Below are 22,808 nucleotides of genomic sequence, written 5' to 3' on the forward strand. Positions count from 1 at the left end.
ATTTATATAAATATTTAATATTAGACTTAATATTAATTAAAATTTTAATTAAAAGGAATGATAGTGCTGGGCAATGATTAATTGGGATTAATCACATCCAAAATAAAGTATTTTGTGTACATAATGTATGTGTGTACTGTGTATATATTATGTATATTTGAATACACACACATGCATGTATATATTTTAAAAAATGTTATGTTTATATATTAAATATATTTATATGTAGTATAAATTATACGAATTTACATATATGTAAATATTTTCATAATACATGTTGTATGTGTGTGTCTCTAGCTATACATAATAAATATACACAGTACACACACATATATAAACAAAAACGTTTATTTTGGATGCGATTAATCGCAATTAATCATTGCGCAGCACTAGAGTAACATCAGCATTTTCCAAATTCGTTTACAATTATAATGCATGCAGCATTGTGCTTTTTGCATCTGTAATGGTATTTGCATCTGTTAACATGAAATAAACATATTTAGATTCATATCTCATATATGACACATACAGCAGCAGTGTATTTACAAATTACACATTACATTTTATTTGCACTTTGCAAACTATTTATATACAGCACATTTCAGAGCAGTTAAAACGAGAATGCCATTCAGAAAAATACAGTGTAATCTGGTGTTTACCAGAACTTAATTGTTATTTTATTGATATGCAATATGAATATGACTAAGCTATTCATAAACATATACGAGAGCAAAACACTTACAGCTAAAACATCGCTGCTGTTCAGTGTGTTGACTAACACATTGGTCAAACCAGTCATTAAATTTGCTAGTAGGAAATATAACAACTGATTCCGGTTAACAGACTGTACGAGGCATAATGCATCCATGCTTTTTTTCATTTTCTCATCCGTTAATGACTTCTTGTTTTGATATGGACACCACGACACAGACACAAATGAAAAATTAGAGACGGCTTTAGAAAAAAGCAGCAGTATATCAGCAATGCTTATGCAAGAGAGAAAAAGCAAAGCCTGTGCTACAGTCCAAACACAGAAGGAAAGGTTGGCCATTCTGCGTGAAACTGGCTCAGTGGATATCTGACATACGTATAAAGCGCAGAACAACCCAAAACTGCTTAACAGAAGGTTACGGATCACTCTGATCCAGTCTTTAACCAAATTTCTGCTTTGCATGAGGTAGTGGCCCACCTGAACCCCAGCCATATAGATGGCAATGTAACCCACAACTGAGAAGATGCCCTCTCTGTTTGCCTGCAGAAATCCTGAGCGCTCATTATTATAAATAAGGAAGGATTTCAGATCTGTAGTCTCCAAAACAACCTGGTAGGTTCCACCAATGAGAAGAGCAAGAAGCCATGAGGAGTTCACAGGAAAAACAGCCAGAAGTGAAGATGCCACCACTTTGACGATGGCAAGCGTGAAGAAGAAGTTCCAGTGAACTCCGTATTCTGTCACATGCTCATGGTAGCCGGATGATTTGACGCTTGCAAGTCTCACAAACCCTAACAAGACTAACGGCCAGACGGAAATCACCTGTTTAAACACATGAGTGATTTTTGAGCCTTGAATGTTCTTTCCTCTTGCTTCGGGACACACCAATGCATTAGCCATTACGTACGCTCCAACGCCAAAATCCATCACCCCCGTTCCGTACGTCTCCGTTTTTGCATAACGTCTTGGGAAGACGCTAAAATCAACAGCCAAGATGCTTATGGCTGTCTTCACGTTGACCAGAACTCGAAACACGGTTACAAACGGGACCAGGTTGGATTCTACTCTGCTTTGGACAAACCTGCGGAGGGAACCTTGATATGGATGCTTTCTATTCTTGTATAGGAGGTATAGGACAACAAAGTCAACTACAGCAATGCCGATGATGACATAGTGAAGGATGTCGCTCAGTACGGTGCATGACAGCACCAAAGGCATTATTAGTGTTGTGAAGTCTAGCAGGAGATGGACTCCCCAGGAGAATGGAAGGACTCCTTTTCCCAGGTGGAAGACTATTAGGAATAGTCCTCGGCTGAGAAAACACACCGGGGCTAAGAAGGATCCCAGCGAAACCTCTGTCAGGGTCGTCCCGTTGTGATTGCTGACAAATGCAACTTTTACTTCTGCTGATGCCATTGTCTGTAAAAAGAGACAAGCATGAAAATTAGTAGTTGATGCAACTACTAATATGAAAACACACACATACAGTTGAAATCAAAAGTTGACAGAATCTGCAAAATGTTAATTATTTTATGTTAAAATCCACGTTATTGTCTATTTAATACTGGCCTGGATAAGCTATTCCACATACAAGATGTTTACATATAGTCCACAAGAGAAAATAATACTTGAATTTATAAAAAAGACCCCGTTTACACACACTGATGTTACCTGAATGATCCACAGCTATGTTTTGTACCTTGTTTGTCCTGAACAGTTCAACTGCCTGCTGTTCTTCAGAAAAATCCTTCAGGTCCCATAAATTCTTTGGGTTTTCAGCATTTTTGTATATATGAACCCTTTCCAACAATGACTGTATCATTTTGACCTTTTTTCAACCGAGGGACTCACATGCAACTATTACAGAAAGTTCAAAGAAGGAAAAACAAAGCATTAGGAGCCAGGGGTTTGAACCTTCTGTAATAGTTGCGTATGAGTCCTTCAGTTGTCCTCAGTGTGAGAAGATGGATCTCAAAATCACACAGTCATTATTGGAAAGCTTTCAAATACACAAAAATACTGAAAAACCAAAGAATTTGTGGGACCTGAAGAATTTTTCTGAAGAACAGCAGGCAGTTTAACTGTTCAGAACATATAAGGGATTCATGAACAACTATCACTAAACAAAAAACAAACAAACAAACAAAAAAAAAAAAAACAGGAAACAACAGTATTAAGAATTATGTGTTTGTAAACAGGTTTGAACAGGGTCATTTTATAAATTCAGCTACAATTTTTTCTTGTGGACTGTGTAAATGTCTTTTATGTGAAATACATTTTTCAGATCAGTTCTAAGCTGCAAAGTGTAAACTGTTTAAATATTATTTAATTAAAAGAACATTAAATATTTGTTTCAAACGTTTTTTTTTTTTTTAAGATTCTTTTACAACCAGTTTTCATATAGTTGTATGTTTTTATAACTAGTATGCATGCAATTATTATGATCAAATATTAGATTCATGGAAGATTTGAAATATTTTTTTTCCTAATTATTTTACAAAAAATGTTCATATAGATTCCATATAGTTGAGGACTTAATTAAAAGCCCAATTAAAAGACTTGGGAGCAATTACTTTACAGAAACTATGCATTCAGTTTTTTTATGATGAAATACTAACTAATTTAAAGACTACATGAAATATTTGTTTAAAATGCATGTTTCTAATATTTTCATACTGTTTTAGCACTTAATGTTAATTTAAATGTAATTAAAAGACATCATACTATCTATAAAAGAGCATTTTAAATTATTTCATAATTATTGTGCAATGCATGCATGATCACATATTAGTTCGAACATAATTTAATTAAAAGACTACAAGACACATTTTTTCAAATTGCATTTTCCTATTATTTTACAATTATTTTTCATATTATTTCATACAGTTTTTTTAGATCCATAGATATACTGTATAAATACATAACTACATAGTAACATGCACACATATGTAACGTTATATCGAAATGACAAAATTAAGAATGCAGTGGTAGTTTTGATCTCAAAGGTTTATGTTAAAATAATTCCAGATATTAAAGCAATTAAATTAGGAAACACATTTATTAAAGCTCTTTCTTTATAATATGGAAATTAGAAAAAATGTGACCTACCTCTTTTCGTCTGATGTGTGAACATTAGATAAATCAGGTAAGTTTAGACTAAACTGCAGAGACCAGGATTACAGCAGTGGCCTGTCAGGATAAACCGGTTTAGCATAGTAAACATGGACCGACATATCGTTACTGTACTTGTATATCTTTGATAAATAGTAAATAAACCTTCGTCTTACAGATCGTTCATTCTTCCGTAATAATCCTCACTTTACAAAAAAGTGCAGCCACACTTTGGGTTTGGGATGCTTCTCTTCCGCATTGGGCGTGGCTTTCAGGTAAACGTCATTGTATGGGCGTCAAGTTTAAATTGCGTGACGTCGCTGCGCGTGTCAGTTGCCGCCGGTTAGAGTGAGCGTGGCGCGGGCTCGAGCGCGGTGGGAGTTTTGTCCTTCACTGAGGAATTTTCATGGCTGAAAAACCAAAACAAAACTCATAAAATATCATCCTAATGGCAGCGATATAACACAGTAAATACAGCGAAACGTGTCTTCTTAAAGTTTACAATCATGGCGAATGTCAAACAGAAGCTTTTATTCAGAAATAAAGACGTTTCGACCGTTAACAACTCTGACGGGACATTCAGGAGTTTGGAAAAGGCTGAAAGACCAAACCGACAGAAGGAAAAGGTAGACATTTTTTTTATTTACTGCTTATTTGGAAATTGTAAGATGTTTTAAAGTAGATAAAGTGTTAAACTGACTAACTGAACAGAAAAAAACAACCCATTATAAAAAATACTCTTATCTTGGTGGTTTATGTTCCATAGTATTTACATGGTTACCTCAAAGAACACCATGGTATTACAACATGCCCCAAAACGTTATGTTACTACACATAAGTATTTATTTTATTAATATTTTATTTATTTTATTATTTTTACACCACAATTAAGCACCTATTTTGTGACGAGAAATACACTACCAGTCAAAAGTTTTTGAACAGAACCAAGCCTGCATTTATTTGATCCAAAGTGCAGCAAAAAAACTGTAAAATTTTACTATTTAAAATAACTGTTTTCTGTTTTAATATATTTCAAAATGTAATTTATTTCTGTGGTTTCAAAGCTGTTTTTTAGCATTATTACTTCAGTCAACGATCCTTCAGAAATAATTCTAATATTCTGATTTGCTGCTCAGCTGTTTTAAAATAAATAATAAAATTATTATTAAAATGTTAAAATCAGCTGAGTAGAATTTTTCAGGTTTCTGTGATGAATAAAAAAGTTAAGAAGAATAGAAGTTATATGAAATAGAAATATTTTGTAACATTATAAAAGTCTTTATCATTTCAGGTCAATTTAAAGCATCCTTGCTAAAGAAAACTAGAAAAGTATTAATTTTTATATTTTTTTTCTAAAAATTCTACTCGGGTGTTTTCAACATGTTAATAATAATAATTACGTTTTATTAATATTATTGTTATCATGTTGAAAACACCTGAGTAGAATTTTTCAGGTTTCTGTGATGAATAAAAAAAGTTCAGAAGAACACCATTTATATGAAATAGAAATATTTTGCAACATTATACAAGTCTTTATCATCATTTCTGGTCAATTTAAAGCATCCTTGCTAAAGAAAAGTGTTAATTTCTATCATTTCTTTCCCAAACTTTTAAATGGTATAGTGTATAATATTACAGAAGCTTTTTATTTAAGATAAATGCTGATCCTGAAAAAAGTACCCAACTGTTTTAAATATTGTAATAATATAATAATAATAATAATAATAATAAATGTTTATTGAGCAGCTTATCAGCATAGAATGATTTCTGAAGGATCATGTGACACTGAAGACTGGAGTAATGATGTTAAGAATTAAGCTTTGATCACAGGAATAAATTATATTTATATATATATTTAAATAGAAAGCAGTTTTAAATAGTAAAATTATTTTACAATGTTACTCTTTTTGCTGTACTTTGGATCTAATAAATGCAGGCTTGGTGAGCAGAAGAGAATTTAAATGTTCAATGTTTAAAAAAACATTAAAAATCTTACTGTTCAAAAACTTTTTCAGCTTCATTCAGAATTAAATTCTCAAATTGCACCCTTTTTATTCCTGTTTTAAATATAATCTTAAATTATGTTTAAGGAAAGTACCATGCTTGATAAATGCCACCCTAAACAGGTATAACGTAGGTAACTAGAGACTAGTTTTCTATTGGGCAGAGCAAAAACTGTTAAAGTGATTTACAGTGATTATTTCTAATCACTCATTTGAACTGGCTTGTTTTTCCGGTGTTCACTCATTTGCATGTTCATTGACGTGGCCCGTGTTGTCATTGGTGGATTAAGCAGCGGTGCAGTTAATCTGAAGAACATGCTCAGATTATTCCGCAGGTCAGCCTAATCTGAGCATGCGCTGAAGAACCACCTGAACACATTTCAGGCCTGCCTTTTTTGGCATAGCAAGGTTATTTGACGTCATTCCAAAGGAAATTTTAAATCATTTTAGTTGCAGCATTAAAGGTCACCCTCAGTTATTATGGTTTTGTTTCCTGTTACACATGAAACATGCTTGGTTTGGTTTGTTGTGCCATGCAGTGTCTTTCCTACCCACAGCTCTTGGCACAGATAAAGTCATTATCTATTTTTTTTCTGGGCTGTTATGATTCATGCATTGACTCAAAAGTTGGTGTCAGACAGAAAGTTCCTGACAGATGAAGCAGGACAATTTTATGGAAATCTGTAATTGTCTTGTTACTAATGTTTATGAATTCTACAGTATGTGATTTCTGCACTAAGCAAAGTCTGTTTTACCATTATTTGTTGGTAAGATGCTCTCCAGTCAGTTCAGATTCCTCTTAGTCTTAGTCTTGTTGTAGTTTACCTGTGTTTGTTATTGGATTAGGAGCGGCCCTGTCCAGCAGACAGTGCTTATTATTAGCTTGTCTTCAGCATGTCCTGACCCTTCTCAACACATGCTGTCATCAAAGCATGTGGATTCACAGCAACGTCAGAGGGAGGACGTGCAATTACACATCTCTGTTTGTTCCTGACATCTTGATGAATTCCAGACATGTTGTATTTAGAAAAATTTCTTACAAACCTTTTTTTGTCTTTCAAATGAGGAATTGTAAGCAACTAGTCAAATCTTAGGGTGGCGGAAATATGAAAAGCAATATACTGACCCGACAAATGTAAAAGGCTCGTTCCTTTGATGTCATGCTTAAACACATCTGACATGAAGCTTAATTATGGTACTGTACTTAATTATGTTATGTAATACACAGTTGCACACATGGCTCTGAAAGGATGTTTTTTTAAGGAATGGTTTACCCAAAAATCAAAAGATTTGCAGAAAATATATTTATGCTCAGGCATTCCAATATGTAAATGAGTTTGTTTCTTCATTAGAACAAATTTGGAGAAATGTAGCATTATATCACTTGCTCACCAATGGATCCCCTGCAGTGAATGGGTGCCGTCAGAATGAGAGTTCAAACAGCTGATAAAAACATCACATTATTTCAAAACAAACTGTCAGTCAATAACCCATAATAATGCTTCCTTCACTGAAACAGTCCATCCCCTGATGTCTTTTCAGATCTGTGCAAGTGTGCATATTTTTCTCCTGATTTACACAAGACAACTTTTTTACTGGAAAAAAGCAGTATTACGGATAGAGGACTCTCAAAGCAAATTAAAACTTGTTGACATTTTTTGAAGATCACTGAACTTGTTTGTTATTGGAATGACAAGATGTGGTTGTGCAGAATAGCATCAAGGCTTATATTTGTGTTCCAGTTTTTTTTTTTCCGAAGCTAAATATAAAAGCTTTCCATTGATGTATATGGTTTGTTGGCATAGGACAGTATTTGGCCGATATACAACTATTTGAAAATCTGGGATCTGAGGGTGCAAAAAAAAAATCTAAATATTGAGAAAATTGCCTTTAAAGTTGTCCAAATGAAGTTCTTAGCAATGCATATTACTAATCAAAAATTAAGTTTTGATATATTTACGGTAGAAAAATATCACAAAATATCTTCATGGAACATGATGTGCACTTAATATCCTAATGATTTTTGGCATAAATGAAAAATCGATAATTTTGAATTTTGAAGATTGTTTGATTTTTAGCTTTTGCTACAAATATAACTGTGCTACTTAAGACTGGTTTTGTGGGTCAGGGTCACATTTATATTTATGAATTAGATTGTTGCATCTATAAGCGGAAACTGTTCTTTATGACAGCATGGTCTTTATTAATTGCATCATGCAGGTAAATGAATTGAAAGACAAAACCCAGGACGTCGTAAAATCTTTCAATGATTCACTCGAAGGGGACATCAGAGACTTCCTCATCAATGAAGCAGAACTTCACACGTACGATGACCTCACTAAAGTCAACCCGGTTACACCTTCTACAGGTACAGTGTGAAGGCACTTGGGAACAGGCTTGTGCGATTTATGTCAGTAACTATAGTGCAGTCACTTATCAATGATGTTTATTGCAAATAAATAATGTCAAGACTTTTTTCTTCGCTAATTCAGATGATATTCTTCCGTTTGAATAATTTAATATCTGATTTTAGTTCTAGCATGTGGCATTCTAGATAAGAGCGTGAATTTAAATTCATAATATTTAGCGTTAAATGACGTTAAAATTTAATTGCGACTTTTTAATCTCACATTTTGGACTTTCTTCACAGGTGCAAGTTAACAACTCGCAATTCAGACTTTTTTCTGAGAATCATGAGTTTGTTTCTCTCAGAATTGCGAGATAAAGAACCTCTTTTCTATTTTTATCCCATAGCAGGAACAATCTTCCATACCAGTCCTGTATGTCATATTGTTAGTCACTGTGTAATTACAGCTGTGGTGTTTTGTGTTCGGCAGTGCTGAAATGTCTGCAGGCCAGGTACAGCGCAAAGGTTTTCTACACACATGCTGGCTGCACGCTGGTCGCCCTCAACCCCTTCCAGCCCATTCCTCACCTGTATTCTCTGGATGTGATGAGAGAATATCACTCCGCCCCTCAACCTCAGGTAAACACACAAGTCTGTCAGTACATCTCTAACTAAAATATAGAAGATACAAATACTTTAGAGTGGAAGCCATAAATACTATGAGTGTTTATGGTCATATGTACAGTTTAGTGGTTTGATTCCTCAGCCCGTGCAATAGTAGAAATATGTCAAACGGTTTGTTTTGGGCATAAAATTTCTGTGACTAAATCAGCCTGAAGTATTTAGTTGACTGGATTATTAACAAATGCATAAAAATGGATTACTGAATGACTCTGTAAGTAATGCATAACATATTTCTTACTTAAATTTTTGTTGAATGAGGCAAAAGTAGCTATATTGTGATTATCTATTACCATGATATAACGTTTTGGTCATACCATCCACCCCTAGTCGTATAGGTTTTAAATGTGGTCTTTTAAAACGAGAGATTTGTACCTTCCTTTCAAATGCTTTTAATGCGTAATAGATGACAGGGTGATGTTTAGTCAACCCATTTGTCTTTTGTCATAGCAGAGGACAGTGTCAAAACAATGTTTGCACACCTGGTCTGTTCAGTAAGCTGCAGGTTCACTGCTATTAAATGTAAAGTTAATGAGCCAGTCTTTAACTTTATATTTACTACAGCAGCAAACAATCTGTGTGTTTTTGTTACATCTTGTCGTCACCTTATTAATAATTTGCACATTAAATAAAATCAAATGCAAGCTTTAAACTTTTCACATTGTGCCATGGGCCAGTAATGTAGACCGTGCTTTGCTCTAAATGTTTATTTTGACATCAGAGAATGTTAATGAGAAATTGCAAATCAGGAAGTTGAATAAAAATAAATTGATGCCACTCTAGATAATATTGATCAACCTTTTAATAACATTTTCTGGGACAGCATTTGACATCTCAACCTGATTACAAAAAGCACTGTTCACAGAAGGCAATGCTAAAGCATCTGTTTGTACACAGGAATTTAAGCCACACATATTCATCGTAGCAGAAGAGGCTTATAGGAATGTGCAGGGCCAGGTGGAGCCCATGAACCAATCGCTGGTCGTCTCTGGAGAGAGCGGAGCTGGGAAGGTAAGTGATGATTGTGTGGTGTAGGTTCCTGATTCATGTTTTCCAATTCTTATCTAGATTTTTAAGTGATCCAGAAACAGTCCTAGCTCTATGTAAACCTCTCAGTGCTTCACTGTGAGTTGCTGTAATCTTCAATGCTAGTCTCTTTGCAAAGCTACATCACATTGTGACAGAGTCATAAAACAATCCTGACTGAAATGAGCTGTTTGACAATATAATAAACTTTATATAAAGTCTTTAAATGATCTGTCCAGTTCGATATTCCAAATACATACTAAGGTTAGGACTGATCTGAAAAATCTCTGATATTTCTCTTCAGACATGGACGTCACGCTGTCTGATGAAGTATTATGCCACTGTAGCCGCTTCTTCTCAAAAGTGCCAGAACACAGTAGAGATGATAGAAAGACGAGTACTAGACTCCAACCCCGTCATGGAGGCATTTGGTGAGAAAGAAAGAGAGCAGATGATATTTTAGTCTCATTTCCTCTGTGAAGTTGTGTGATATCTTCATTACATGCTTTTTTAAAGGCTTTATTTTTCTTTTCCCTTCTTCCCCAGGCAATGCCTGCACTTTACGCAATAGCAACAGCAGTCGCTTTGGAAAATACATTCAGCTTCAGCTAAACAGGTCAGTATTGCTTTCTCACAAATTCACACGTGAACATGAACCTGAAGCATCTTGCAATTTGTGGAAACATCTGTGATTTTATAATGCAGCTCTCAGCTGCTGGTTGGGGCATCAGTGCAGACGTATCTCTTGGAGAAAACCAGAGTGGCTTTCCAAGCACCTAATGAGAGAAATTTTCACATATTTTACCAGGTAAAATAAGACACTGCATTCCCAGAATTTACCAAACTACTATGTAACACTTTGATATATTTTATTAGATTATTTCTAGTGTTCAGTAATTCTATGTTGGTTGTTTATTATTGGTTTGATTTGAAGATGACGAAGGGAGCCACAGAGGAACAGAGAAAGGATTGGATGTTGCCTTTGGAACAAGATTTTGCTTGGTTGCCACATGCTGAGAAAACCTTAGAAGGCAAGTATCGTACCTCAAGAATTTGTCTTTTGAAGCATTAAAGTTAATTTTAGTAAGAATCTACTAATGAGACACTGTTTTTTACATATTGCATTCCATTTTTTGTGTCTAAGCAGAAGACTGTTTACAAGAGACTGTGGAAGCAATGATCAACCTTGGTATTGATGAGGGGAAACGGGCACAGCTTTTTAGAGTAAGTGGTAAAATTATGTGAAATGGTTATAGGAGATCAATACTATCCATGTTGGTTTTTAGAGACTGATTACACTTGGTTGTTTGGACTAATTCATTAAGATTGTTTAATGACAGTAATGATATTAAGACCTTAATTATAATAATAATGGGTGGAGACACTAAATTACTTTACGCTTTGAAAGTAAATTAACCTTATTTATGAATGAACCAGAATATATGGATTCATGCACCAAATAAGACTAGAAGACAAGAAAGTACAGTGTGAACTACATTGTCGATGGGGGGTAATAACGAAAATAAATATACTGTAGTTTGTAAAATGACATGATTGTTGTCTGTCTTCAAAGATCCTTGCAGGTCTTCTGCAGCTGGGGAATGTAGACTTTAGTCCTGCATCAGAAGAGGCTCAGCAGTGTGATCTTAAGGGACACTCCAAAGGTGTGTTGTGTTTCAGCTGGATTGTTTTTATAAAAAGCATAGTTACGGCTGAATCAGGCAAGATGCAAATTCCAGACATGACAAGGCAAAGTGCTTTAATGAATGATGCAAGTTTATGTCTGGGTTGTGACGTATCCCTATAACATTCCTCCTCTCTCACGAATATATACTGCTGATCAAATGTTAGGTGTCAGTAATTTTAGAAGAGAAGTCTCTTCTTTCACACGGGCTGCATTTAATTGATCAAAAATACAGTAAAAACAGTAATATTTTGTAATGTTATTACAATTAAAAATATCTGTGAATATATTGTAAAATGTAATTTATTTCTGTGATCAAAGCTGAACTCCAGCCTTCACTGTCACATGATCCTTCAGAAATCCTTCTAATATTGTGCCGCTTCATATTTTTGTGGAAACGGTGATGCATTTTTTTTTTTATCTCTGATGAATAGAAAGTTTGAAAGAACAGAAAATGGTTTAAATATAAATATTTTGTAAAATGTAAGTCTAAGTTAATTTCTGGATTAATTTCTTTAAAAAAAAATCTGTATCCATCCAAAGCCATTAGTAAATATTCCTCCCTTCAACAGGGCATGCTGACATAGTTTTTTTATGTCGGATGTCTTATTAGTTGCATGTGTTGATCACTGCTTTCTTAATGTTGTTGCAGGTTTCCTGCAGAAGACCGCTGACCTGCTACAGGTGCCGTTGGACGAGCTGCAGTCGTGTCTGACCGTGAGAACTTTGCGCGCTGGCAAACAAAACGTCCTTAAACCTTGCTCTCAGTCAGAGTGCGCTGTCCGTAGAGACTGTCTTGCTAAAGTCATTTATGCACAGTGAGTCATATAAACTACATGTCACATTCTATGAAGATGCTTATAGCTACAGTAAAATGGCTAACTTTAGGAACAAAATCACTCTACATGTTCCACTTTAAATGGAGATATACAGGGCTCCAGACTGCGGTTGCATTTACATTATGTTTTAATATACATAGTATCAGCTTTTAAATTATGCCAAATTTATAATGCAATTCAAACAATAAATACGATTTTGATGCTCTTTAATCCAGCAAGAACAAGGATCAATTCAGTGTTTCACTGAACTGTGGAAAACCATAAGCTTATCAGTCAAAATAACTATGAAGAGGAGCATTTTGCTATATTTATGCGCTATTGCATATTGATATTTTTACTTAACCTGTTGTCTACATGATAGGAGAATAAAAAGAGCTAAAGATGAAATTCAAAGCTTTCTATAAAATTGCATTTTACTAATGAAGAAAAAAATGATAGAGTTTTGAAAGACATAGGACAACATTTATATACACATTGAGAAGGAACTCAAACTACACTCAGTGGCCAAGTGATGCAACGGTCCATGATATTGCCACAGATTGTAATAACAATTCTTTATGACCATATATAGTTTTCAAGTTTGAAAAGATGTTAAATTCCCACTTTAAGTGAAACATATTTCCCAGGACACCTGAAATGCCGACAAACAAATTATGAGACATAAACACAGCATGACTAAAATATTAAAATGTAAAAAAAAATTAAAAACATAATTATTTTGTGGCACCTAAAAAAATAATTTAGCACCCAAGTTTGTTTCTTGTAGAACCAATAGCTTCTTACTCAATTTTTTTGTCATGAGCCCTGATGTATAGATGCATATGGAGCAAATAGTTTTAATGAACACATTTCAGGTCTGATTTTTTTCATTTACAGGTTGTTTGACTGGTTAGTCACTTTCATAAACAACAGTATGTGTGCACAAAGTTCCACGTGGTGCAACTTCATTGGTACATATTCTTATCATTCACTTATTTTATTATAATATCCAGTCAAATCATTTATCTTGTTTTCTGAAAGGAATGAAATGACATTTAATCTTTGACTGGTGTCTTCTACAGGCCTGCTGGATGTGTATGGTTTTGAGTGCTTCCTCCTGAATAATCTGGAACAGTTGTGTATTAATTACGCTAACGAGAAGCTGCAGCAGCACTTTGTGGCTCATTACCTGAAGGCCCAGCAAGAGGAGTATGTGACCGAGGGGCTGCAGTGGTCCTTTATACGGTACCAAGACAACCAGAGCTGCCTGGACCTGATTGAAGGCAGTCCCTCCAGCATTTTCTCCCTGCTCAATGAGGTCTGCTTGCACTACTTATCTCAGAAAGCGAAAGCAGAAAAAAGATGTGATGTTTAAATATTATAGTAGCACTAATTAGTTTGTTCTGTACTTTCTTTCTTTCTCTGCTGTCTTTCTGTTGGTCTGTTCTCCAGGAGTGTCGTCTGAACAGAGCATCAGATTCAAAGCAGTTTCGTGTGCGTCTGCAGAAGGAGCTGTCAGATAACACCAACATCAGCTGGGACAAATTCAGCAAAGAACCCCATTTCACTGTGTCACATTATGCAGGCAAAGTCAGCTACCAGATCGAGGGCATGATGGAGAAGAACAAGGTGCAAATTATATAAATAGTTGCATGCAGGAACTATGCGGCTTGTCTAAGCTTTTTTTTCCCTTTGGGATTAATAAAGCTGTATTTCATTGCTTTTGAGCAAATGCTCACATTTTATTTGTGTTTTTGGCTCATTTGCATGCATGTGTCCATTTGTACTTTAGGACCCGGTTCCTCCTGAGCTCATCAGTCTCCTGCAGAAGTCCCAGGATTCATTGGTGCACAGTCTCTTTGCTGACGGTGATCGTGAGAGCGAAGGATCTAGGGGACACAGTAAAGTGGTCACTGTCGTCTCCAAATTCAGGGTAAAGATTTTAAAGATAAAAAAGCTGTTATTGATAGATTTTATTCCTTTTATATTCTTGTTTGTACAAACAGGTCAAGTAGGGGTGTGCGATATGACGATTTTTGATTGTGGACAATTTCTTGAATGCTACTGCTAAATGGGTCAAAGACTAAATTTGATTTTTTGTCCGTAGAAAGCACATTACATTTAAGTAAAGCATCTACATTTAAGGTTTCAGTTATGTTTTTGGAGAATAAAATGTCAAAATTTGGTTAAAATAATGTTACATTGTCATTTAGTGTAATACAATATTTATGTAAAAAAAAATTAAACAAAATGCTTATTCTGACTTGTGCATATTAAAATACATAAATGACTATTACATTTTATTGTGTTTTAAAGTAGTAAAAAATCTTAGACAAACGGGCAAAACCTATGCCTGGCAATTACACTGAATTACATTTTAGTGGGTGTCTTCTGTAAATTTGGGAAAAATGTTTTTTTTTTTTTTTTTTTGCTCAGAAAAACAAAACCAAAAATGCAATGAAATTAAACAAAAACTTTAAAATATTTTTTGGGAAAAACAACAATTTAAATCAGTGTTACACTTGTTGTTTTTATGCTTAAACCCTTTTACGTCTTTGACCCTAAATACACCTAATGTACCTGAAAATTAAAGCAGTGTTTGTTTTATCTGTATATTATGTGTATTTGTAACATGCACTGCAAAAAATGGTTTTCTTACTTAGATTTTTTTTTTTGTCTTGTTTCGGGCCAAATTATCTACAAATTCTTAATTCTTAAATAAAGAGTAAAAATTATTTTCTTGTTTTCAGAACAAGCAAAGCTTTTTTCTTAGAACAAGCTAAATAATCTGCCAATGGGGTAAGAAAAAAAAAATTTCAAACAGAAAACCAAATTATTTTTCTTACCCCATTGGCAGATTATTTTGCTTGTTTCAAGCAAAAACACACTTAATATTGACTTGTTTTTTCTGAAAATAAGACACTAATTTTTACTCATCTAGAAAATCCTTCTTGATTTAAGAATTTGTAGATATTTTGGCTGGAAACAAGACAAAAAAATCTTAGTGAGAAAAGCATTTTATTTTGTTACCTTGTAAGACTTTTTAAAATAGAGAAACTAGTTTGGCTGTACTGCTCAGACAACTTGCAAAATAGTCACCAACATGACAAAGAATCATGATATTTCTGAAAAAAATCGTGATATGATATTTTTGCCACATCACTCACCCCTAAGATCAAGTTTTAAAGTACTTCACTGCACTGTTACTGATATTGATACAGATGCTGCATTTTTAGATTGACATGTATCTGTTTAATATGATCATTTGTTTGTCTTTTGTGAATATGCAGAACTCTCTTGAAAGCCTGATGAAGATTTTGCACAGCACTACGCCACACTACACGCGCTGCATCAAACCCAACCCCGACTGCAGACCGCTCACCTTCAAAAAGGAAGAGGTATGATGAACAAATGCATTTCTGTCTGTTCACTTGGAATTCCAGGTATTTCAGGTTCACGGACTGGTTAATGAGTTTTGTTTTGTGTTCAGGTTATCGCTCAGCTTGAGGCCTGTGGAATAGTGGAGACCATAAACATCAGTGCAGCAGGATTTCCCATAAGGTAACACTACAAACATATCTTAATCTCTGTTTAACAATTAATGCACTTGATTTTACAACAGATAATTGAGAATACGTGTTTAAGAGGAAAGACTTCTTTGAATTTGGTGTATTTCATAGTTCCTTTCAGAATTAAAACTTTTTTTTTTTGTATTATTTGTACAGGATCCCATATGGCAGTTTCCTCCAAAGATACGGGCTGATCTCAAACACCAGACTACCTGCGCAAATTAACCAGCTGAACGGTATGTAAAACATTAAGTGCACACAAAGTGCTGATTTTTGCGTTCTCCTCTTTAATTCCAGATTCTTGTCTTTTTCTTTCAGTTATCCTCCTCTCATTTCTTCCTATCTTCTTTATGAACACACTGCTTAAAAATGTGAAGGTGAATTACTGCATGCTTATTTAGTGGATATTTTGCATGCAGTGATGCATTTGCTTGCCTTTTCTTCTTTCTGCCATTACTGTTTCCTTTTTTTTTAATGTTGAGTTTAAATCGTGGCATAATCTGACTCGTGCATAAAAAAATAAATAAAAAAGATATATGATCTTGCACCGTCTAGCTGTAATTCAACACACCTAAACCAACTAAGCTAGGTATTTTGGAAATTACAGGTGTGTTACAGCTGGATTGGAAGTAAAATCTACAAGAAGGTGGATTTATGGAACAGGATTGGACATGTCTTGCTCTAAAACATCAACCCACCAAGACTCAAAGCAAACTTTTAACTAAACATGATGCACCTATAAGATGACACTAAAGGGCTTGACTTCAATTGCATCATTAATGCAAGACACCACAAGTGAATTAGGTTTTTAACTAATCATTGTAATTATACTTCCTCAGCTGAATAATCACAGTACATTAAGACAGTTGTTTGTATTACAAGTTTTCTGAAATGTTATGTTAAATGTACAAATGAAGCATTAACTAATGAACAATGCATGAATTTGTGTATATTTCCAGAATATCACTCCATACATCAGAAAATACTGTCAACAGCCGTTTTTTATGAATAAACTGGGTAGATAAATCAGGTGGATGACATATGACCAAACCACTCTGTAAAAACCTTTAGAATATAGATAAGCTCTTAAATTAGTATTTTGGGTGTTTTCTTTCCGGTAGTCTTAAGGAAGACATGTTATGAAAGCAAAATAGCCTCAAATCACAAATTTGACTAGTGCATGAAAAAGCAGTGCCTTAAACACTATAGAAGTATCATATATGTGTATATCTAAAGTTCTGCTTTCACCCACAGGCCCTGCGATGAGCGATCAGGCTGTTTTGGGATCTTATGTAGAGGATGTGCTCAATGTGGTTCTCAAAAGACGTGCCCCAAACTCCACCCTCAGCCCTGATGACAACAACAACATGGTGCACTGTGGGAGGACCAAAGTCTTTCTCACACACTCCCTGGTACTTGGCTAGAATTATAAGTAATCACAGTGGTAATGCAATTTGTAAAATGCCCATTTGCACTGTGGCAGCTGTTGAAAGTGTAATTTGATGTCAGTAGTTAATTTATTGTTTGTTGTGCAGTTGGAGATGCTGGAAGAGCACAGGAACAGGGTGCGCTCACAGAAGGCGTTCTGTATCCAGTGCTGCTGGCGCAGGCATCTGAACCGTCAGCGTAACCTCAGGACACAGGCTGCCACCCGCTTACAAGCAGGTTAGGATTTAGCATCTTTACTTTGTGATTAAAGGTAGTATGGTTGTATAACGGATAAGGCTGCACGATTTAAAGGTACAAAATGAATTTGTAAATTAATGTTACTAAATAAATATATTAAAAAACAAATATAATAAATTACTAAATAAAAAGGGTCGAAAAAGGGTTTAATCATAAAAACTATAAGTGTAATACTGCTTTAAATTGTTGATTTTACAAAAAATATTAAAAAAAATTCTGTTTAATTTAATTGCAAAAAATAAATATAAATGTTTCCCTAATTTACAGAAGACACCCACTAAAATGTCAATCAGTGTAACAATCTTGTCAGGCATATTTACAACAAAAATCAATTTATGACATTTTGAAAGACTAATTACTTTCACTCCAAATACTAATTAGTTGTAATTCTGTATTTTTAAAACTTGCCACTTTTTTGCCTATTTGTCAGTGAGATTTTTTAATCATTTAAAACACAATAAAATTTAATATGCTCTCTTATTCTCTTATATATTTTAATATGTACAAGTCAGAGTAAAAAGTGTTTGAATTTTCACAGAAATATTGTTACACTGAATAACAATGTAACATTATTTCAACCAAATAATAATTTTATTCTTCAAAAACTTATTTGAAATCTTACAATTAGACACGTTACCTACATTACATGTGCTTTCTATAGACATAAAATCACTTTTGTAAATTTCTTTTGATGTGGACATCTTTGACCCAATTGCTAATTTTAGAAAAATATAACAATAATAATAAATTCCACAGTAATATACAATAATAATGTTTGTGGTTGTCTTAATTTCTTTATTTTAACCATTGAACTTTTATGAAGATTTGTAAGATAGTTGAAGTTTGTGAAGATAGTTGGCACATTGTATTCCCAAATGCACATTTAAATCGACTCCGTAGATAAATTCCCAGCAGATGCAGAGATGTTCACATGGAACTGCGTTTAACTGAGCCGTTCTGAGATGATAAAACACCAGCAGACATGCAGCACACATATTTATTAAATATTAAATATAGGCTTCATAGTTTGATAATTTGCTATATTGCGATTTCAATTAGCCTGCAACCTTAATAACAGATTACCTTATTTTAAAAATTTCACAATTATTGCTAAATATTAAAGCAGGGAATCAGCTGGTTGTGTTTATAGGATACTTTAAGACATCTTAGAGATAAAGTGCACTAGCGAGAAGCTATTATTCTTCAGGAATAGATCCAGTGACCATGCATTTGTCTCTGATCTGTGCTTGGCTGAAGGAGCAGACATCTGCTGTGTGTCTAGACGCTGACACCTGATCACTTCCTTTTGATTATCCCTTAAACACAGAACAGAACAGATGCAGCTCACCTGCTGAGATCAGTAGAGCCAAAAGCCAGATTCCCTTTTGCTCCAACTGAGTCACAGTACGATCTCTGTGAATATGAGTTTGTCCTGTAATCAGACCACACTAATTTAGTCGTGCAAATCAAAGACAGACGGTTAATTACAGTACATCATCATTATATGGTTTACAGTATAATGATGATGATGATAATAAAGTGGCCTATTAACTGTTTGCCACCATGTTTTGTCTGGTGATTGTTCTGTTTTGATTTGTAACACTGTTTGAACAAACATTCTGTTTTCTTGTTAGTTTTTTGGATTCTGTTTGTTTGTATGTATGTCAAAAAAAAACATGCCTAATCAGTTGGAAAGTTGAATTCATAAAAGTTTAATAATTTAACAACTAATTATTATTTGAACAGTAGATAGGGCCTTATGAGGGTTTTGTATTTTCCAGTATTTGTTCAGTATTAAATTTAATTAGTTTTCATGTTTAGGTTTCATTAATTATGCGGTTTTGTCATTTTATAATTGTATTTTTTTATATGGAAAAAATTAAAACTAATTTATTTCATTTTATTTTTATCTTTAATACTGAAATTTTTTTAGTTAACAATAATAACACTTTTTTTGTGTGCAATAAATTTTGTAAACAGCGTTATTTGTGTATTTTTATAGTATTTGTTAATATTTTGAATTAGAGCTTATTTTTTATATTTTCAGTGTTCATTTAAATTTTTGCACCTTTAAAATTTGCTTTTGTCATTTTTTTTTTTTTTTTTTATTCTACTTGGCTTTATTTTTATTTAATTTCTTTATTTCAGTAGATAGGGCCCTATGAGGGTTTTGTATTTTTCCCCAAAATTCATTTTTTTATTTTTTCCCAAATTCCATTTGATTTTCTTCCTGAAATTCTGTCTGTTTTAATTCTTCTCTGTTCTGTTTTTATGATTTAATAGAAATTAACTGCAGATACAGTAGTCCATAAATGGCTTAGTGTTTCTTTACTTTTAATCAATGTGAGAGAGAACAAATATTGCAGTACAAACAACTCTAATCCAGTATATGTTCAGTATTAAATTGTGTTTTTAACTCTCTTTATGTGTATGTTTATCACAGGCGTGAGATCATGGTTGGTCAGAAGAGAGGTTAGGAAATGGCACAAAGCTGCATCGGTCATCCAAACCAAATGGAGGCGCTGGAGGGTAAGCATTGTGCTTATTTTATTATTATTATTATTATTATTATTATTATTAATTTGAGATTTGCAGTCTACCATACAATAATGTATGGTATGTAATGTTATATATCTCTCAATTTCTCATAATTTCTTAAAAAAAAAAACTGGTGTTTTTAATGAAGAGCTTGGATTGCTGTACTGTTTAAAATTAAAACAGACAAAAATTATGTAATATTCCTTAAATACTTTAAATTGTTATATTATTGCAGTTATTTGTTAGGAAAGAACAAACTAATGCACAATAGTAATATATATCTGTCAAGTTAAACCTTATATTTTGCCACTCTGTTTTGATGACTTTGAGTTTCCGTATATTTGACAATATTCTTTATCAAATGAAGTGTTGAAAAGTTTGCTTTTTGTGTCTTATTCTTTTTAAATTTCCTATTCTATTTAGAAATGCGTCACATTACAGAAGTAAAATGGATTATGAATATCATTTGATGCTGACTTAAAGTATAGATTGATTTAGCTTCAGTGATATGAATTTTGTACCATTTTCTCATCCTTCTGCATTCCTCCTTGAATAGGTGTGGATGGACGCATTGGCTGAGGCAGAGCTGGATGATGCCGAGGATTTCATGGAGAAAGAAGCATCATCCAAGTTGCCGAAGCTAAACAATCTGCTGAGGGAGAGAGGCTCTGTGCAGCTCTCCAGCATCCAGGAGCCTGTGATAGTCAGAGGTTGGCCCATCGGTCTGGCCATGGCCTCTGCACCCAGCGTCACCGTCTCTCTTACGGCCAAGGGTTTCCAGCGGGTCATGTCCATGATGGCCTGTCTGAAGCTCCCATTCAGACACGGTGAATACAAAGTAAACACCAACCAGTTTGACCAGGGTGTGGCATCTATCAGAGCTCAGCCACGGGTAAGAGACGCTTCAAACATACAGCTAAAATAAGCTTTGACTGACTTTAAATGATTCCAGGTAAATACTACTTGCACTCATGTCAATGACACAGAAAATAATTTACACTTACCACAGTTTGTTAATTTAGTTAATTAGGGTTATTTTTTAGTATTGTTCATATACTATTATAGTATTTATTCATTTATATTTCAAATTTGCTTTTAGTTTTTATATCTTCAGTTTCCATTTTAATTAGTTTTCATGTTTAGATTTCAGTAATTATGTGGTTTTGTCATTTTTTAATTGTATTTTTTAAAGAGAAAAAAAAATATTTTTTTTTATTTTTAGCTTTATTACTGAAACATTTTTAGTTAGCAATAATAGCACTTGTTTTTCTTGTTGAATAAGTGACAGGTAAATGTGCAAGAAATGTTGCAAGAAACAATGTTATTTCTGTATTTTTGTGGTATTTATTACTATTTTGAATTAGAGCTTATTTTTTTATTTTCAGTGTTCATTATAATTTTAGTAATTTTGAAATGTGCTTTTGTCATTTTTTATTTTATTTTTCATCCTAAAGTTAAAAATGCATTTATTTCAGATGAGAATGTAACATTTATTTTGTTTACAGTTATTTCTAATATTTTTTCATTTTATTTTTAGCTTTATTACTAAAACTAATAGTTTTAGTTAACAATAATACTTTTTTGTGAATAAGTGAAAGGAAAATGTGCTAAAAAAATTGTAAACAGTGCCATTTTAGTGTTATTTATTTATTTATTCTAATATTTATTTTATTTTAGCTTTATTACTAAAAACAATTTCAAATAGTATTTGTTTTAGTTAGGGTTGCAAAAAGGTGGAAAATTTCCACTGGAAAAGTTTCCGGAAATGTACTGGAAAGTTTTAGTTAACTATATTAGTTTTAGTTAACTATATTAACACTGTTTGTAAATTAAGTTTACTCAGGGCAATGTTATTTTAGTATTCATATACTATATTAGTTTTTGTAATATTTTAAAATCAGATTGTCGGTTTTCAATTTATTTTTGTTTAAAGTTTTAGTTATTGCATTTTTTTTATATTCTTGTAATTTGCGTTGTTATTATTGTATTATTTTTATTACATTTTTATTATTATTGGTATTATTTAAAAAATAATGGTATTTTAATGCAATTATTTATATGCATATGTTTTTGAGATTATACGGTCCTTTTTTTGTGAATCGTACACTATATGTACAAGGAACATGTACTTTGAAATTTTGATTTAATGCTCAAATTAATCTGAAAGTGACTTGAAATACTGCTTTAATTGCTTTGACTGATTGTCTAAGTCTGTATGTTTTGACAGGGCTCCATTAAGATGCATCTACAGAGATCTCCTCTACTCTACGCTGACATGCACCCAGTGCACAAGACAGACGTGGTGACCGGATTCAACCAGATCCTGCTGGAGAGAACCTGAGATTTCATTAAGTTGAAAACTTTCATGCAATCATTGCACCTTTGACATACACTACATTAAGTGATATTAAACCTATAGCTGCCTTATTGTTTGTGCAATTCAGTGTTTAGTTGTATTTACTCGCTCAGGTTTCAGCATGAAGCACAGGTGCCTTTTATTTCTGCTGCGTTCAATCAGTATATACTGTAGAGCATTTTATAGCCGTTTTACTTTATACAACAGAGATTTCATTTTATACTAGCATGATCTGTCATGATTGAAATCATGTTTTTTGCACAGCTTGAAAATGATA

The 22,808-nt window shown here is 33.5% G+C and overlaps 2 protein-coding genes across 3 annotated transcripts; one reads left to right on the forward strand and one right to left on the reverse strand.

The window, feature by feature from the left end:
- Window positions 1-334: 334 nt before the first annotated feature.
- On the reverse strand, window positions 335-4,080 carry LOC141335763 (phosphatidylinositol-glycan biosynthesis class W protein-like). Of its 2 annotated transcripts, XM_073841316.1 has the most exons (3): window positions 4,000-4,080; window positions 3,821-3,901; window positions 335-2,131 (listed from the first exon to the last, which is right to left on the reverse strand). In XM_073841316.1, the coding sequence occupies exon 3, from the start codon at window positions 2,126-2,128 to the stop codon at window positions 656-658; it is 1,473 nt and encodes a 490-aa protein (XP_073697417.1). In that variant the 5' UTR covers window positions 2,129-2,131; window positions 3,821-3,901; window positions 4,000-4,080; the 3' UTR covers window positions 335-655. The 2 variants fall into 2 exon arrangements, with proteins under 2 accessions (XP_073697417.1, XP_073697415.1); XM_073841314.1 differs by having other exon boundaries at window positions 3,821-4,073.
- Window positions 4,081-4,329: 249 nt separating this feature from the next.
- LOC141334915 (unconventional myosin-XIX-like) lies at window positions 4,330-22,582 on the forward strand. Its single transcript, XM_073840140.1, has 23 exons — window positions 4,330-4,449; window positions 8,047-8,194; window positions 8,664-8,812; window positions 9,752-9,865; window positions 10,185-10,311; window positions 10,427-10,496; window positions 10,586-10,688; window positions 10,815-10,911; window positions 11,028-11,104; window positions 11,454-11,544; window positions 12,217-12,382; window positions 13,280-13,353; window positions 13,465-13,700; window positions 13,835-14,011; window positions 14,175-14,315; window positions 15,673-15,780; window positions 15,873-15,943; window positions 16,108-16,187; window positions 17,206-17,363; window positions 17,487-17,616; window positions 20,081-20,166; window positions 20,732-21,067; window positions 22,403-22,582. The coding sequence occupies exons 1-23, from the start codon at window positions 4,330-4,332 to the stop codon at window positions 22,514-22,516; spliced, it is 2,973 nt and encodes a 990-aa protein (XP_073696241.1). The 3' UTR covers window positions 22,517-22,582.
- Window positions 22,583-22,808: the final 226 nt, after the last annotated feature.

The sequence above is a fragment of the Garra rufa genome, chromosome 5 (assembly GCF_049309525.1).
Source record: "Garra rufa chromosome 5, GarRuf1.0, whole genome shotgun sequence".
Taxonomy (NCBI): Eukaryota; Metazoa; Chordata; class Actinopteri; order Cypriniformes; family Cyprinidae; genus Garra; species Garra rufa.